The 17,666-nt window shown below is 44.3% G+C and overlaps 1 protein-coding gene across 1 annotated transcript; it reads left to right on the forward strand.

Moving 5' to 3' along the window:
* The first annotated feature begins 2,980 nt into the window (after positions 1 to 2,980).
* ACTR1A (actin related protein 1A) lies at positions 2,981 to 15,933 on the forward strand. Its single transcript, XM_033149794.1, has 11 exons — positions 2,981 to 3,097; positions 5,656 to 5,720; positions 6,186 to 6,261; positions 7,274 to 7,399; positions 8,116 to 8,240; positions 9,016 to 9,232; positions 10,000 to 10,092; positions 11,240 to 11,414; positions 12,139 to 12,200; positions 12,808 to 12,848; positions 13,553 to 15,933. Exons 1-11 carry the CDS (start codon positions 3,050 to 3,052, stop codon positions 13,653 to 13,655), a joined length of 1,131 nt encoding a protein of 376 aa, XP_033005685.1. The 5' UTR covers positions 2,981 to 3,049; the 3' UTR covers positions 13,656 to 15,933.
* The last annotated feature ends 1,733 nt before the right edge of the window (positions 15,934 to 17,666 follow it).

The following is a 17,666-nucleotide window of genomic DNA, read 5'->3' on the forward strand; positions in this document are numbered from 1 at the left end:
TTGGGGAAGGCTACTATAGTTTCAGTAGGATGAGTGGCTGCTTTGCCAGGGCTAATGAAGTTGTAAGTACTGGTAAGTCACCAGCCAACTCACAATGAGAGCTGAATGATCCCATGATGTCACTATCCATTTTCTCCAAATACAACACCAAGCCAGCAGCTGAAAAAGGCCACGGTGCCTTCCTTTGCAAAAGCTTCCATGGCTGGAGGTTTGATTGGAGAAGGCAATAGGCTTCCCATGAGAATGGCTTTACTCCTGTTGTAGGGATAATAGCTCATAAAACTGCACATTACTTGTTTATATTATTGGCTTCCTGAGGGAAATCAGCATTTTGCTGGGGATAGGGATGAAGGTGATCACATGCACAAATAAGAACAATTAATTTAACAGCAGGCAGGCAGCACAGCAGGAAATGGCAAGACAATTGGACACACAAGACAGTGGTTCAAGTCCCACCCTGGGTAATTGTGTGTGTGTGAAAGAGAGAGGGGGGAGAGAGAGGGGGGCACCTGCAGGAGCACAGGATTATTTTACTGAGTCCAATATGTTTTGAATATAAATCCTTCTTCAGGGGTACTATACAATACACAGAATACAAAACTATACTGTATCATAATCTAGGTTTGATCTTTGCCTATGATCTGACAGGAAAAAAGACTGGGAAAAGGACAAAAGCGCACATTTGGTATTTTCTTAGGCTAAAGTCCTAAGGACACTTACCCCTAGAACTTGAACACAAAGGGACTTACATAAACATACAAAGGAAGGTAATGTAAGAGCTGGAAGACCTGGACTGAAATGTGTGTATACTGTATGTGATTTTTGTTGATCTTGTGATGTGCAGAGCCAGGAAGAAGGGCAGCCCCCTTGGGGGGACAGGACACCAGAGCGCTACTAAGCTTTTTTACTGTGCTGTACTGTGTTCAGTGCAATTTAATCCCAAGAGAGTGTACATATAAACCTTCAACCTTAAAAATGTTAATTTGATATCTTCAAAATACATATTCATAAATCACACTAGTTGGAATGCATATTTGGAGTGTTTTAATTTCAGTGTACACCAATCATTATGGCTATTGGTCTGTTAACAAATGTTTTGTGACATTAATTTGAACAGAAATTCATATAAATTGGAAAGTCTATGGAATCATTGATAGTCAATGTAAGCTGGCAATTTTCCAAGAGGATTACATGAATCCAATATGTCTGGTATAGCCAGAGAATACTTTTCTTGGTTGCGATACTATCCCCCCCCCCCCACCAACAGTTTGAATCCAGTATTCCAAATTGCTGATTCTTCCTGAATGCTTTCCCCTCTATTAACTTAAAGTCACATGTTTCTAATGGTTTTTATTATTTTCCTCAAATCACCCAGCTTCTCACATTTTGTAGAGAAGCAGATGGTCTCAAAACTGATATTCCCCCACTCCCCCAACAGAAAAGTATTGCCATATATATGAGCTTTAGTGGGAGAATCCATTATACCCCTTCCCAAATTGGAGCGGGGTGGGGTGATTGTGGGGGGGGGGGGAGACCACAAGGTTGCTTTGGGAGGGCAGGATGTTCAAACCGTCGAAATTGTCATAATAGAATTTTATTGTTCAAAATGTTACAGACCTAGAATTTGAGATTATGAAAAATATCTTTGACAGTGTGTTCAGGAAGGTGAGAGATAGGCTAGAAATTAAACATATTCAAGACTAGAAATTGTCACAGTCCAAGTTTATAAATGTCAGCCAAGCAATTCAGAATAAAGGAGCACAGCAACGATCTGTGCATTGGGTGGATTGCACAAAGAACTCATGCTGTAAGGCTCTCACACAATGGAACTACAGTTCCCACAATCCACCGCGAAGAAAAGCCTTCCGGCCCAGTGCAAGTACACTTTCGGAAAAGTAACAGAAACATCACATTAGGGATATAAAATGATTAACAGACGGATCCCTTCAACTTCCGGGTTCGAATCACGCTTTTTTAAATGATGAAAACTAAGATTTTACTTTGTGACTAGTGGATAATATCCTTCCCCCTTCCCCCCGCCAAACGTAGCAGCAGAGTTATTGTACGTAACTCAGGCTACCTCCAATTTGGGATAACAATACTGGGTGTAACATGAAAGGGGATGATATGCTATCTTGCAATATTCTGAATTCGCAGTAGACAGACAGACATATAATACAACTCTTCCTTTAGTTTCCCGAGATAGACGGGTGACCAACCAACCTAACGGGGCTATAAAGAATTATCCGCTGTAGCCAGACTCTAACCTGCAGTGGACAGAAGAAGAAGAAGAAAAGTTTGGATTTGATATCCCGCTTTTCACTACCCGAAGGAGTCTCAAAGCGGCTAACATTCTCCTTTCCCTTCCTCCCCCACAACAAACACTCAGTGAGGTGAGTGGGGCTGAGAGACTTCAGAGAAGTGTGACTAGCCCAAGGTCACCTAGCAGCTGCATGTGGATAAGCAGAGACGTGAACCCAGTTCACCAGATTACGAGTCTACTGCTCTTAACCGACTACACCACACTGGATCTTCATTGCACGGATGTTGAAAGCCAAGCTCTCCTATCTGCACCTCTGCAGTATATGTAATGCACTACATTTTCATTGGAATTTGAATCGGCAGGACTACCTTTTTAACAAGGTAGAAAAATATTTTAATGCTCAACTTTTCTTTTTTTTAAAGGATGAACTCCTCCCTTGACTGCTCTGTTCTGTTTGGGAATGGACGCACTAATGCACAATTGCGTAGCTACCTTGAAGCTTTGACTTCTCACTTCCGCCTCAAGGCCATGTACTGTATTTGATTTCTTATCGGAAACACGAAACGGCACGTTTGAGCAACGCGATGGTCCCGTCTACTCTTTATATCTCTCACTGAAACCCCGGACGAGCCAACTGGAGGAGGGCTTTCATTTCCCTCGCCAAGAAACTCGGTTTCCCAGCATGCTTCGCTTCGCGTCCCGAGCATGCGCTTTGCCGCCTGCGCTGTCGCTTGCTTTGGCATTGACTGAGGCGGCGGCGGAGGCGGCGGCGCGCGGGCGCTCGCCATGGAGTCCTACGATGTGATCGCGAACCAGCCGGTGGTGATTGATAACGTGAGTCCGGCCCTGATTGGGCCCCTCCATTCTGTGGCCCCCTGAGGAGGTGGGGGCGGGGAAGTTCTGTCGCGATCCCTGCGGGCTGCCGTGGCCTTTGGCTCCCCCTGGAAGCCGTTCGGCGCCTCCTCCTCTTCCCAGGAGGCTCCCCCTTCCTTTTTTCATCCGGTCCTTCGTGCACCATCACCTGCTTCCCAAAGCTGGTCCTTCTTGTCTCCCTTTCGATGACCCAGCCCGGGTTCCCATTGGCTGCTTCCTTTGCCAGTCAGTCGCTGGGCGGTGCATTGCGAAGAACAACAGAGCCTTAATTAAGGGGCAGTTCACGCCCTTTGGGCTTCTTCGTCCTTTGATTGGCTCATTATGTTGCTACTCGCTTGGATTTAGCCACTCAGCCTTCAGGACCCCAGCTTGTCCCGCCTTTTTGAAGTTCATTGGCTATTATTGGAGATTAGACTGTGCTAGTTGGTCTTCTTGACCCTTAAATTTCTCCTGGTTTGTTATGATTAGTTAGTGGTGGAGAAATGAGTATGTGGTCTGGTGATGTTCTTAAGAGTGTAACCTCCTGTGATGCCTCGGTTGTGTGTCCTGCTTTCCCAGCAGGCATTTCTGCAGGTGGAAACCAGTGTTAGATGCTGCCTCTAGTTCCGACATGATGTGTTTTCTATTAAGAACAGTGCTTCCCAGAATGCCTTGAAAAAACACCGGTTACACCTTCTACACCTTTCTCATGGGCCTTTATTCAGACAATAACTCTAAAGGTCTGGCAGGGGTGATAAAACAGGCTGACTCCTCAGCAACTTTGAGGGTTGTTGTTTTTTACTATCAAGTGTGTAAATTTTATGAAATAAATAACAATAAACTACTAAAATGAGTAATATTCCCTTTTAGCCTCTTGTATTCTCCTTAATCACACTGCCTCTGCTGACCTTTACGCTTCTCATTTAGAAGCATGAGCTTGTATCACCCACACCCACACCCAGAGAGGCTTCAGTGCTTTTTCTTCATTCCATTTGGCCTTGGGTTTTTCTGCACTTTCATTGCCTGCTTGCTAGTTTGAGGGCTTAATCTGCCAATTTAAATATGTATATTAAGCTTCCTCTGAAATCTCTGGGAAATGCAATCTTTTCATACTAATGTTCTGCATTAATGGATTTTGTAGAAGTGCGTTCTAAGTAGCTTGTTAAAACTGATTATTCCTCTCCTGTATCCAGTGTCTCCTAAATATTTAAATAGGTAATAGATGAGGGCATCATCAGAAGGCACATGACACAGCAACCTTGCTGAAGCTAAGCATGTGTAGTCTTAGTCAGTGCCTGGATGGAGATTTTTGGGGTACTTTACACATACCACCTCAGGGGCAGAGAGTGTGATATAATAAATAAAAAATCATTTGACTTGTAAGCTTAGTATTTTCCCCAGATTCCCCCCCCCCAAAAAAAAAATACCACACCACCACCATGCCGAGGAATCTCTGAAGGATACTGTGCTGCTAATGCTATTGAGGGACAGAAGAACAATAACTTAAAACTGTTCAGAAATCAGGAAATTTAATCTATGGAAAGTTTAGGGATGGAAGAGGATTTTTGTTCACTCCACCAAAACCTTCCCACCCATTTGATGGATCATGATCATAACATAGACATGTGGATTAGTTTGCAAGGATAATTTACTCCAAATTAACTTAAAAACAACAACAATAGGATAGTCCAAGGGCTTCTCTGGCTCTTTTCTTTTTTAACCATTGGAGCAAGTAGAAATGGTTTTTTAAAAGTAAATAAGCAAGGGATGCCTTCAGACTATCTTGTAACTGCCCCATTATTTATTTTTAAATTGAAAGGTGTGCTGATTTATTTAGGATTTTGCCTAAAAAATTGAATGGATCTATGACAGAACGGACGTAATGGTCTACTTGCATGCAAGAAACATGAACTGAATTAAGACCGTTCTGTACATTTCCATCTGAAGTGAGGAATGTCTGGTATTCCCACCTTTCCTGGACTCCAATTCCCATCAGTCCCAGTCAGCATATCCAGTGGTTAGGGAGGATGGGAGTTGTAATTGGACAACATCTGGAGAGCCACTGGTTCTGCATCTCTGATCTACGTTTTCTGAAGTGCTTTGCATGCTGTTTTTCCAAGGGGCTTGCAAAAGCAGGTGGGTCCCAGATACGTGCAATGACTCTGTATTCTGTTAAGTTACTAGGACATATGATCTTTGGCTTCAGTGTCTAAGTCATACATCTGGTTTTATCCGCTGCGTTATGTCTGTTTCTTGAATGCACTCTGCAACTTGACTGGACTGGATGAGAAGAGTGGAAATAGGATTTGCTCCCTCTGGTGGTCACTTACGACATGGACATTCCAAACACATGGAATTTCTGGGGTGTTTTACCATTGTTTGCACGGATTGGGATGGTTACAGATAAATCACTTGAGCTATATTTAGGCTGATGCACTGTTTAGTTTATTTTTACCAGAAATATTACAGGAACTGAAGCACCTTACAATAATGGTCTGTTTTTCTATAATTGTCGTCATCAATTCTTTTCTGCTCCACAGGGCTCTGGCATGATTAAAGCTGGCTTTGCAGGTGATCAGATACCCAAGTACTGCTTTCCAAACTAGTAAGTAGCTTGGTGCACAGTTCTGGATTATATTATTGAGGCTCCATGAATTCCATATCAAGTGCAGTGCCTGTTGTGGAGAAGAGTAGGTCTTGGGTTCTACGCTGGCTCTGGGACTTGAAACCACAAGCTTCTCAGATCTGCCCTGACTGGCCTAATACAGGGGTGTGGTGAAGCAGAATTCCTTAATACTAAGGGCTTTGAGATTCTCTGTAATAGCTGCTTGTGAGTTTTGTATCCTTGGATATTCTTTTCAACTACAATCCAACCCTAAGTCCTCAACTCATTACTATATAATTTCTGTACTGAGATTTGCATAGGACACATCGCCCAAGGCTGTTCAAGTACTACTTCTTCATCATCAGTGGTTCTAGGATGGTCTCTCAGCAGTAAACTGAGGAATAAATTGTACTATTCAGTCTATTCCTTGTGTTGTGAGATTATTTTTTCCACTATGTCTTACAGCGTTGGCAGACCAAAGCATGTTCGGGTTATGGCTGGAGCTTTGGAAGGTGACATTTTCATTGGACCAAAAGCAGAGGTAAGGCAGCTGTATTGTGCTCCTCTGTCCTTGAGTAAGGCACCTGAAAGGGAAAACCTGTCCCCTCTCTTTAGTTCAAGCCTTTGCCTTGCCATCACTTGCCAGTCATATGGTTCTTCTGATAACAAGTTCAGGATTGGGACATCTTGCCCAGAATACCAGGTCACATTAGAAATATCTTGGAGTCTGAAGGCCTTTAGGATATCTGAATGCCTTGTTTATGCATAACAGAGCTTGCATAACATGTGCACATGTTAAGCAATAGGGCACCTCTGATGTGTATCGTGCATCATTTCTGTTGCCAGTAGAATTTACAATTCAGGCCCAGTAGCTGCTGTGGACTGGGGAGCCTGTGGCCCTCTGGATGTTGTTTGACTACAACTCCAGCCATCCCAGACCATTGCTTATGCTGGCTGGGGCTGATGGGAAATGGAGTCCAATAACATCTAGAGGGCCTCAGCTCTCTGAATTCTGGGTAGGGTTTGGGAAATGGTTGTTAAGTCAGTCCAGATAACAGTTTGTGTTAAGATTAATCACTGAATATCTCTGCTTGCCAAAGTCCAGACCTGATCAAATCAGTGAAAAGTGAATGCGCTAATGGAGAAGAGCTGATTTCAGGACAAAGTTCCTGATCAGTCTAACATGTGCTCTGTCACCATCTGACTCTTCCACGGTCCCTGATTTTGAACCGTGAACATTCAGAATGAAGGAAGGACAATGGCTACAGTAGCCATCTTCATATTTGTCTCCTTGTTTCTAAACAGAATATTCTCATTAACATTGTTTCCATACTGTCAATAATATATTCCATATTCATTATTATTATTATTATTATTATTATTATTATTATTATTATTATTATTAAAATGATGCTGTTCAGTGCGGTTCCTGGAAAGTAGCTCCATTAAGAAATGAGCTAGAAAGTCTCCGTGATGGACACAGCGGGTGATTTATCTGGCCTTCCCTATGATTGACTAAGTGCCTTGTTTTGTTTTTTGCTTTTGTTGACCAGGAGCACAGAGGCCTTCTTTCCATCCGCTACCCTATGGAGCACGGCATAGTGAAGGACTGGAATGACATGGAACGCATTTGGCAATACGTGTACTCAAAAGACCAGCTCCAGACCTTCTCTGAAGAGGTGAGCTACCTCTATATCCACAAGCCCCAAATGGCCAAAGAGAGCCTCCCATATCTGGTTTGGTAGAAGTGCTTTGCACCCTTACTGCTTTCTGTACTTGCATTTTCCATTCTTTATCATCTATCCACATAATAACTATCTTGCATACAACTCCCTGTACTCACTAACTCTAGTGTGTGTGTGTGTGTGTGTGTGTGTGTGTATTGGGGGTGTCAAGTTTACAGGGTTTTAAGATATGTTTGATGTAATGTGATTTCACTGAATTCTTAAAAATACCTTTGTAAGCCACCCAAAGGAGTTGGATGAATGGGTAGTAAGTAACCACAGAAAAGAACTAAACAAAATAAGGCAAAGTTCACTGAATCAAAACTTAATGAAGAAGAGCATTTGCCTGGCCATTTGCTTCAACTCGGGTTGTTTTTCCTAGTGCCCACTCTGCATTTCAAACGTTTTTGCTTGACTGTTAGTCCCCTTTCAAACGAAGCACTCTGGAGCATGTTACAGGGGGTGGGCAAACACCTCTCGAATGGCAACTTCTTCAAGATCATTGTGAACCTGGCTAAATTTCACTTCTTTCAACCTATTGCAACGGGTGACAAATTCTTCCACTGCCGTATAAACTCCTGGGATTGCCTCTTCATTGCTTTGGGAGACCTGGAAACATCCATATGATCACTGGCGGAGCCCTACCCAGCCAAATCTTTTGTGTCTCCCAGCATCCCGTACTCCTGACGGAGGCTCCCCTGAACCCACGCAAGAACCGTGAAAGAGCAGCTGAAGTTTTCTTTGAAACCTTTAATGTGCCAGCCCTCTTCATCTCCATGCAAGCTGTGCTTAGCCTGTAAGTACTTTCCTCCCATCTCTTTTGCTTTCTTGGAACTCTTTTTCATGGAAGAGGGGGCTATTAATGGCTACTAGCCAGGATGGCTATTCTCCACCTCTTTGGTCCATGCTCTGTTCCCTGGTTTCCCACAGGAATCTGGCTGGCCACTGCGATTATAGGATGTTGGGTGGGTCATTGGCCTGATCCAGCAGGCTATTCTTACGCTCTTTGGAGAGAGAATTTTTTCCCCCAATGCAAAATAAGGGTTTGCATTGGGTCTGTTTTCCCTTAAGAAAGCGGACTGGCCGGGGTGACTAGCTTGTGTAATTTTGTGCATTTTTACTCAGCAGTGGGCCACATTGTGTTCATAAGGGCTTACTCTCAGCTAAGTGTGCACAGGATTGCATCCTGGATCTTGTCAAAGATTACGTCTTGACTAAATGAATGCTCAGGTGTCTATTTGTGTTAGAATTCATCACCATTGTTTGTAGAGTTCTTTCCAGTTATTTCTGTGTCAATTCTAGTTTTGTTCTCCAGCCTATCACTTTTTCAGAGCATAGCTGTGTAGTACAAACTTTCTCCCTTTGTTGTCTAAGCCAATGAAGTATCACCGTCAGTATGTTTTTGTTTTTAAAGATAGCTCCTTAGTTCTAGAGAAGTCAGAAATAAATTAAGTTGTCCTGGAGTAAGGATTACCTTAGGAAATGGTGCTGGGGAGCCCCATTAGTTAATGTTGACTTCTGCAAATGCTGTTTTGTGTGTGTGTGTTCTGAAACATATTTCCTTTCTGCAGTTATGCGACAGGGCGAACTACGGGAGTGGTGTTGGACTCTGGGGATGGGGTCACCCACGCGGTTCCTATTTACGAAGGCTTTGCCATGCCCCATTCCATTATGCGGATTGACATAGCCGGCCGTGATGTCTCTCGTTTCCTTCGTCTTTATCTCCGGAAGGAAGGCTACGACTTCCACACGTCATCTGAATTTGAAATCGTCAAAACCATCAAAGAGGTGCCTGGGTACCCTTAGTCTTCTGCGGGAACTGAGCGCTGTAGAATGGGATGGGGTGCCGCACCTGGTGTATCTCACCATATCCGGCAGGGTCTGTGTCGAGATTTCAGGAAGGCTTGGGAAGAGAGGGCTGCTGCAGCTGCAGCAGATGCCTCCTGAAGCTGAACTTTGAGCTCCAGTGCAGAACTGCATTTCCCCTGCTCTTCAATGGCACCTTCCCTTAGCACTAGGTCCATCTCTCAGGCAGATAGTGAAGACCAATCTGTGTTCAGAAAAATCACATGATACATCCCTTCAGGGGCTATCTCTCTTCAGAACGTAGGTGTGAGATAACAAGTCTAAACGCTCCTTCATGCCAGAAACTTTCTACAAACTAGCACATCCAAAAAATTTAACATAATCCTTCTTGCTAGCTTTTGATGGTCAGAGAAGTCTTTTCAAAACCTACAAAAAGGGGAAGCTTTCAAACATGATTTCTCCCCACCACCACTTTCCGAAGTGGTAGAGTTTTAGGAAGACTTCCAAACATCCCCGTGCGTTGACACATATACATAGTGCAAGCCCTTTCATAGTAGATGTCATTGAGAACAGTGTGTCCTATGCTTGGCATGTTTTGGGAGACCTCTGGTTAGCAATCTCATGTATAGAGTGCTATTGTGTCTGGGCCAAGAGTAATGTGAGTATTCTCACCAGTGTTTGTGTTGAGTGTGTCTTTTAAAAGAATGTGCTTGACTGACCACCACTCTCTGCTTGTCTTTCTTCCACAGCGGGCCTGTTACCTGTCAATAAACCCGCAGAAGGATGAGACATTAGAAACTGAGAAAGCTCAGTACTACCTTCCAGATGGAAGCACCATTGAGGTTTGTGCAGAGGCAGCCCTGCTGGAAGTCAGATGTTCAATAAGCCTGTTATTATTCTACAGATCAACAGACTAGTTAGGAATTGTGGCTGTTGTCTGCCTTTAGGCCTGTGGTGTTCAATATAGGAAGTCTTCCTGCAAAAATTTCTAGAGGAAGAAAAAGCTCCAGCCCAAGTGTTTCAAGTTGTATAATTGGACCCTGAGGCAGAGTATAACAGCACATCCCTCCCTACCCAGCAGTTTTCTTGCCTTTGGTGGCTTTGTTCCTCCTTATTTGCTGTGTGAGCGGACACTGGTGAGGCTTAATGAATCCCCCTGGCTAATTGCGGGGAAGTTCCTTTTGTGGCGCAGTGGCTCAGTGCATCTGACTGTTAAGCAGAAGGTTGGTGGTTTGAGCCTACCCAGGGACAGCTGTGGGTGGGCAGGATTCCTGCATTGCAGGGGTTTGGACCAGATGACCTTCAAAGTCCCTTCCAGCTCTATGATTCTTTGAGTCTATGATTGTTAACATGGAGTGCAGGTGTGGTCTATTCTAAAACTCAACAAAGGTGTCTATAGTCTGTTAAGTTCCCTTCTTGTTGATTTCCTAGGCATCATATCTGAAAGAATCTACTTTGCTAGCTGGGTCACTGTTGTTTTTGATTAAACTTGGAAAAAAAGCTTGTTTCTTAACTTGATGGAATCTAATATGACAATGTTTGAGACTTGGCTTTGATAAAACAGACTCTTCCTCCAATATATTTGTTTTTTAAAGTTGATAGACCAGCCCTGCAAACAAGCTACTAGTCAGTAACAATTTTTTACTAGCTCACTTCCCTATAAATACGTATGTTAGTAATTGGTGGTGCCATCTCGATAGGAATGTTTTCTTCCCTGGGAGAGCTTTCTTGAGTTTGTCTGCTCAAAAAAGGCTGAGGTATATGACCTTTGGCTCTGAGCTTCTACATGTATATCACTTCAGGCAGATGGCCTTCTCAGTAGTGGCGCCTGCCTATCTGACTTTTAGAAGACATCTGAAGGCAGCCCTGTTTCAGGAAGTTTTTAATGTTTAATGTTTTATTGCATTATTATTATTCCTCACTATCAGCACATAAAGACTGCTTATATAGGAACAAGAAGGCCCACTCTCTCTTTCGTGCTGTTTGCAGATTGGCCCCGCCCGATTCCGAGCCCCTGAGTTGTTGTTCCGGCCAGATCTGATTGGGGAGGAGTGCGAGGGGCTGCACGAAGTCCTGGTTTTTGCCATTCAGAAGTCTGATATGGACTTGAGGCGGACACTCTTCTCCAACATTGTTCTCTCTGGAGGCTCAACACTCTTCAAAGGTTCTTTCTGTTGGTTCTTTGCCTTTGCGGACATTCTCGGCTTAACTTCTGAGCTTAACTTGAGACTCCTTTCTATCCCTTCTTCCTTGAAGCTAGCAAGGTTTACATTAGCTTCCCAGGAGTGAGGATTGGCAGAAGGAACTCCTTATGGTTCCTTTCCCTGGGGAAAGGAGAGTTCCAGAAAGATGCTGGTTTCAACCCCGTTGGAGGAGAAGGGGCTTTATATGCAGGCTGGATATCTGAGGGAATAGTGTCAATGGCTTCTCCTCGTGTCTTCTATATAATACCAAAGGGACATCATTATTCTGCCCTGCTTCTATGGCTTGTTTCCTTCCCTTGCATCATTTACCTGAGATTTGTGGATTGACAACACCTTGCCATATAGTAAGCAGTCCCCCACTTTCTGGTTCTCTTTCCAGATCAGTGTTTCTGTAGACCTGGAAGCCTGAAGTATGCCCCAACCTGTTAAATATTTTCTTTAGTGCGGAGTATGGGAAAGAGATGGAGCACAACACCATCCATAGTGGAGGCTGCAGGCTCCTTGTCATTACCAACTGGGTGGGAGGCAGGGAATGAAGCGAAAAGAGGGAGAGATTCCTCCACCACTATCAAGTCCCTAAATCAAGCACTTTGGGGGTGCAGGGCCTCCATTGATTGGGGGGAAAGAAGCCAGAATCTTAATCAGCTGCCTTGAAACTGAAGTTGACTTTTGTCTTTGGTTCAGGTTTTGGTGATAGGCTTCTGAGTGAAGTGAAGAAACTGGCCCCCAAGGATGTCAAAATCAGGGTAGGTAGAGTTTTCTCTAGGCTTTGCCTCTCTGAGGGTAACCCATGGTATTCTCAGCAGAACAGTCCCTGTGGAAGATGGGATTTGATCATCTTCTCTGTATAGTGGGTGCATTAGCTTGCTCAGTGTGAGCAGTTCCTCTGGTAATGACCATCTGCAGGGTCCTTTCCGCACAGCCCGTTTGCAGTAATGTGCACAGTGGTATGGAGACAACATTGGAATCACTGCTCTGTGCTTTTAACTCAAAGATACCCAGACGCTTCCAAAATCACTCATTCCAGAGGTTTTGCTGTCCGTTGCAACAAAACTGGCCGAGTCGCGTGATACCTGAAAGACGACCAGCATATTTATTGCAGCAAGGTTTTGGGAGCCCAAGTCCATTTTGACATATGCCAAATATCATGCCTTCCTCTGTGGCTTCTGCGGTCGAAATGCAACCCAGAAAGGCTGCCGAGAGGCTCTCTACCCTAGACAGCAGACCAGTTGGATGGAGCATAGCTGGGACTGATGGGAAGTGATGGCAATAATATGCTAGGGAAGACCTTTGTGAGCTTAGATTGTGGAGAATACTGGCTCCATCTAAATCCACCTTTCTTTTATTTCTCAGATATCTGCTCCTCAAGAGAGATTATATTCCACATGGATTGGGTATGTACAGCATCACTCCACTTGCTGCACTGTGGAAGCTCTCACTAAGTCAGGTGGAGGAAGAAGTGACTTGCAGCCAGTGCAAAGGGAGAATCTGGCCTGTAGTCGTATCCAGTGTAGTGTGGATGATTACATTTTTATTATTGAATGTCTTACCCACCCTTCACCATAAGGTCCCAGGGTGGGTTACCATAATAGAAAGAGACAAAATTAAAACCAGTCAAAAGTAATTTCCATTAGCTACAGCTAATTACTATAATTGTAGAGTGATGTGGTGGCTGCTTTGGAGGAGGGCGAAACTGCACCACAACTTCTAGCAGGGATGGGGCAGATAAAGCATTCTTTATCGTGTCTACCTTTGGGGAATCATTTCCCGCTTCTTTGTCTTTTGATGAACTTTTCTTCCGTAACAAGATTTTGGGGCATGTAGTGGGGTGGCGAGTTGATTCGCCCAGAGCCCAGGAATCCATGGTGGCCTCAAGAACTGAATGCCACCTGAAATGACCCCTGCACGTGCACATGATATGAAAATATGTAGGAGGGCCACCTCTTCTGGCATTAACGTTGAGAAACCGCAAAAAACAGAAACAAAAAAACAACCCGTCAGTTCTCTGGAAAAGTTTTAATACTAGTAACTGTAGGAGAAAGGGGAAATAGCCACATGGCCAGCCGAGGCCTAGCTGACTTCCTTGTCTTCCCCACAGAGGCTCCATCTTGGCTTCACTGGACACATTTAAGAAAATGTGGGTTTCGAAGAAAGAATATGAGGAAGATAGTTCCCGGGCAATCCATCGAAAAACCTTCTAGCCTGGTAGCATTCTGGGGTCTCCTTGGAGCGTCGTTCCTGTTCTCGGCTCGCTTTCCTGAGTCAGTGTCTGAGGAGCTCCCCGCTGGTGTGTATGTGTATGGGTAGATGAGTGCCAGCATGCCCTGGACTTTCCCTAGGGGAGGGAAGGCTGGGGTTTTGGCTTGACTTTTGATTGGTTTTGCAGGTGGCAAGTGAGAAATTGGAATGAACCTGTGGGCAAGCTCTGTTCCTTTTTCAGCTGGCCCATAGACTTTTGTTTTGGGGGTGGGGAGGGGAGTACATTTGTGTCACAGAAGATGGCAAGTATGGCTGTGGAACTGAGCAACTTAGCAGGATGAAAATGAGAGTGCGGCAAAGCAGCCAGTGCATAGGGCTCCCAATGACTGGTGGAAGAACATGGGCCACGTTGAAGGTCCATCATGGAACTCTGAGCACAGCAACTGACTACGATCCAGTTCCTCTCAGTTGCTCAGCAGTGGTTTTTTTAGATGGCCAATTCATCGCCTCCCCCCTGTACTTTTAGAATTCTCCTGCACACAAAAGATAAGCACATTCCAAGCTGTTACAAACCCATTTACGGCTGTGTGTGTGTGTGTGTGTGTGTGTGTGTGTGAGAGAGAGAGAGAGAGAGAGAGAGAGAGAGAGAGAGAGAGAGAGAATCTGTAGTATGGTGTGTGAGAATCTGGACCACAACAGGATGGTTGGAGCAGTTAATTTTAGGAACTAGTTTGTAATGCATGGTGTAGAACAGAAACACCCTTCCCTTTTTATTCTAGACAGTCCTTGCATTGGCATCTGGAGATGAGACAGTCGTCTGTCATGCAGCCAAGTGCCCAGGGCCACTCTGCAATGTGGCCTCATTCTCTTTTCCTTCTGCCAAGCCCCTCCCCTGCCTCATGTGTGTTCTCACGGTTTACAGTGTTCATTCTTTCCGAAAGGCCGAGGCTTTATGCCCACGTCACAGTCCCCGCACAAAGGGGCTATTCAGCCACGCTTGCTGGGAAGCCCCGTAATTGCTCTTCGAATTTATTTATTGAAAGCTTTTGGTGGTAACTGATCTACTAACTGGGCCCAAAGTTAGTTTCCCCCATTTTTATCTGTCCTGCTATCTACTACACGTCCTGTTTTAACATGTGCACCGGCACTGGGAATACCATACTTGCTTAGTAGTGTTGGGTCAGTCCTGCAACTATCCCCACTCCTTAGAGTACCCTGTTAATTTTGGAGTGGCTGTTTCCATGAATGCACCGCAGGATGAAACAACAAACTCTGTTAAAACACTAGGAGTTGAGTAAGGCCTCCAGAGGGAGGCTGTCATCCCAGAGTTAATTGTTAAGTCCTTTGACTGCTTCGGTACTGCTACAGAAATGGAATGGAAAAATAATCTTGCTTTGAATCATTTTTTTAATTCTTTTTTTAAATATACACATTTGGTGCTTCTTATTGTAAAGGGTTATTTTTGTTGTTGTTTTAATGCTGCTGCTGAAAACCAAATATTTTACATTCTTGGCCAATTAAGTGTTAGAAGATGAGACAGCAGGAAACAAGCATTTTGTCTCTCTGTGGGCAACTGTTGGAAGAGAAATCTCAATAGGAAGCGAGAGTGCAGGGACTCAAGAAATCCAAGGTGGAGGCAAAGTATTGTCCTGTTTGTTACCACTGATTGATTTTGAATGTGGACCCCTTGTGCTTTGGCTGCAAACTTCAATTTTGCCCTTCAACTCATCAGCTTTCTCAGAAAATATCATGAGGATTAGAATAGGCCATTTAGTTTGTTAAGAGCAGCCTGAGACCCTTCAGTGCTCAAAGCTGCAGTTGTTGTCTGGCCTCAGGGATGGGGACACCTCATAACCTCTCCTACACAATAGATAGGTGTTAAAATACAGTGAAAATTTTGTGTAATATGCAACACACACACCAGTGTTAAGAAAACTTGCAAATAAAAATGTGAGGTGATAACTGTGACAGTATAAGCTTTCCTTGTCCTTCAGTCCCTTCCTAATTGTAAAAGCAGGTGTGCCCTTAGGAAGAGTAGCTGCATTGGAAGTTTTAGGCTTCTCTATTAGAATAACAGGCTTACACTTGGAAAGAAAGTAAATGTATATCTGAGCTAAGCAAGAATTGATCCACAACCATCTTTCCTCCATTCTTTCCAGGACACCCCTTTTTTTTTGCACCAGTGCTTTCCCTGGGAAAACGTGCTCTTTAGCAACCTGAGTTAACGTTTGCGCCGATTGAGCACTAAAGAGCAGGTTTCTGCAGGAAAAGCTACAGGGCGTTAACCCAAACAGTCAGACACAGAGCTTTTTAAGTGCAGGCCTGTGCCTGGAAAGAGTAGGGCAAAAGGCAAGTGTGGATAATCCCCAAGAGAAGTTGTAGCTGGTGTTTCAAAGACAGACATATGCTACTTAAGGGCATTTCCCCTCCTGCACCTGCAAAGAGGATGTGCTTGGGCAGAGCAGTGCCATTGGTGGGTCCGGATTAGGATCTCAGCAGTATTCCCTTCTCTTTAGTTCCAAGTAACATGGCCCATAGGTGATGTATCATGAAGCGTCCCCAAGCAGGAGTGGGCAAGACTGCCCAGGCAGCAAATGCTGGGGCAATGTAGACATTTTTGCAGCGTGTGAGGACACAGCCACTGAAAGGTAGCACAGAGCCATATTACAATGAATGATCTACTATAGGTTTTATCATTTCAGGTGTCCCTCTTAAGACACATGCAGGTCTAGGAGACCCCTCTCTCCCCTGCTTCTTAAGGCCAGGGCTGGGCACCTGTGGCCTTCTAGATGTTGCTGACACTCCATCAGGCCAGCATGGCCAAGGATTAAGGATAACGAGAGTTGTCCAGTAACATCTGGAGGGCCAAAGGTTCTCCTTCCCTGCTTCAGACAGTAACAGTTGTATTAATACATCTTCGCTGAACCAAGCCCTGAAGGTTTTTCAATTGGAGTAAAATGACAGTTCTCCTAGAATGAGCCTAGCAGCTCATGGTTTTGAATGGAGTCCAGAGCTTGTTTTAATAAGCTACACCCAGATGTAAAGGTTTGTTGCATCCCTGAGTGAGGCCTTGAAACTGGTCTTCTCTGGCAGTTCCTATTCAACTTAACTGCTTGGGTTTTCAGCCTGGTTTCAAACAAACATGCTTTTGCTATCGGGGAGATGAAGCTTGAGCAGCAAGTAGATCTGAATATGATTGCTAACAGATTCCTTGCTTTGGCTCATGCTCACTTGGCGGCAGCTGCATAAAGCTTGTTGGGGTGTTTTGACCAACAGAGTGAGGTGGTCTTAGTGGTGATTTCAGTGGAACAGATACCAAAGGGGTCGTCCTGACTATTAGCTTCTCCACTGGCAAGGTGTACATCCATCAGGGTAGCCCAAGATGTTTATGGGAGGGTCTACACAACTTATGATCTTCTGCCATAGGTAAAAGAGAATGGCCCATATTTCTTGCCTTATACTAGAAGAATGTCATTGTGTTTGACCTGCCTGATGTCTAAAAGACCTGCATACCCAATGCAGGCTCTTCTATAAAGGCCTTGATTCTCTCACAGTTTCCACCAAGAGTAGAGCTTTTACCACCCCACCCCCCAGTAACTGTTTGAAAACATGTTTTGTTTGTGTTAATGAAATGTCTAATTTCAAATATAGGGGAATAGTCATTAACAATGACAGCCAGTGCATGTCAGCTTCTACTGGTAGATGTGACAGAGCAACTCCTAGGTTAGTGTAATAGTCCGTTTCAGGCAATACATAGGGGAAGAGAGAGAATCCTAGAACTGTAGAGTTGGAAGGAACCCTGTGGGGGTCATCTAGCCCCCTGCTCTCTGGTCCTTTGTGTTTTTTCCTTGTTTTTCCGCATCAGTTATCCGAAGCAGCAATGTTACACAATGAACAAACTGGCAGGTGCTTTCTACAAACTAGCATTGGTTCTATCAGGCTGACACTGTACTTTGCACAGGTGTGTGAACCACTGCTGGGTGCCGCCTAATGTACTTAAATAAAATTGCTAA

The sequence above is a fragment of the Lacerta agilis genome, chromosome 5, assembly GCF_009819535.1.
Source record: "Lacerta agilis isolate rLacAgi1 chromosome 5, rLacAgi1.pri, whole genome shotgun sequence".
NCBI classification, from domain to species: domain Eukaryota; kingdom Metazoa; phylum Chordata; class Lepidosauria; order Squamata; family Lacertidae; genus Lacerta; species Lacerta agilis.

Excerpts from the sequence above, each read along its gene's own strand:
- ACTR1A (XM_033149794.1), top strand. The coding sequence starts at position 3,050 with ATGGAGTCCTACGATGTGATCGCGAACCAGCCGGTGGTGATTGATAAC. Across the intron at positions 11,415-12,138 it reads AGGCTCAACACTCTTCAAAG|GTTTTGGTGATAGGCTTCTG; the intron begins GTTCTTTCTGTT and ends TCTTTGGTTCAG. Across the intron at positions 12,849-13,552 it reads TTATATTCCACATGGATTGG|AGGCTCCATCTTGGCTTCAC; the intron begins GTATGTACAGCA and ends TCTTCCCCACAG.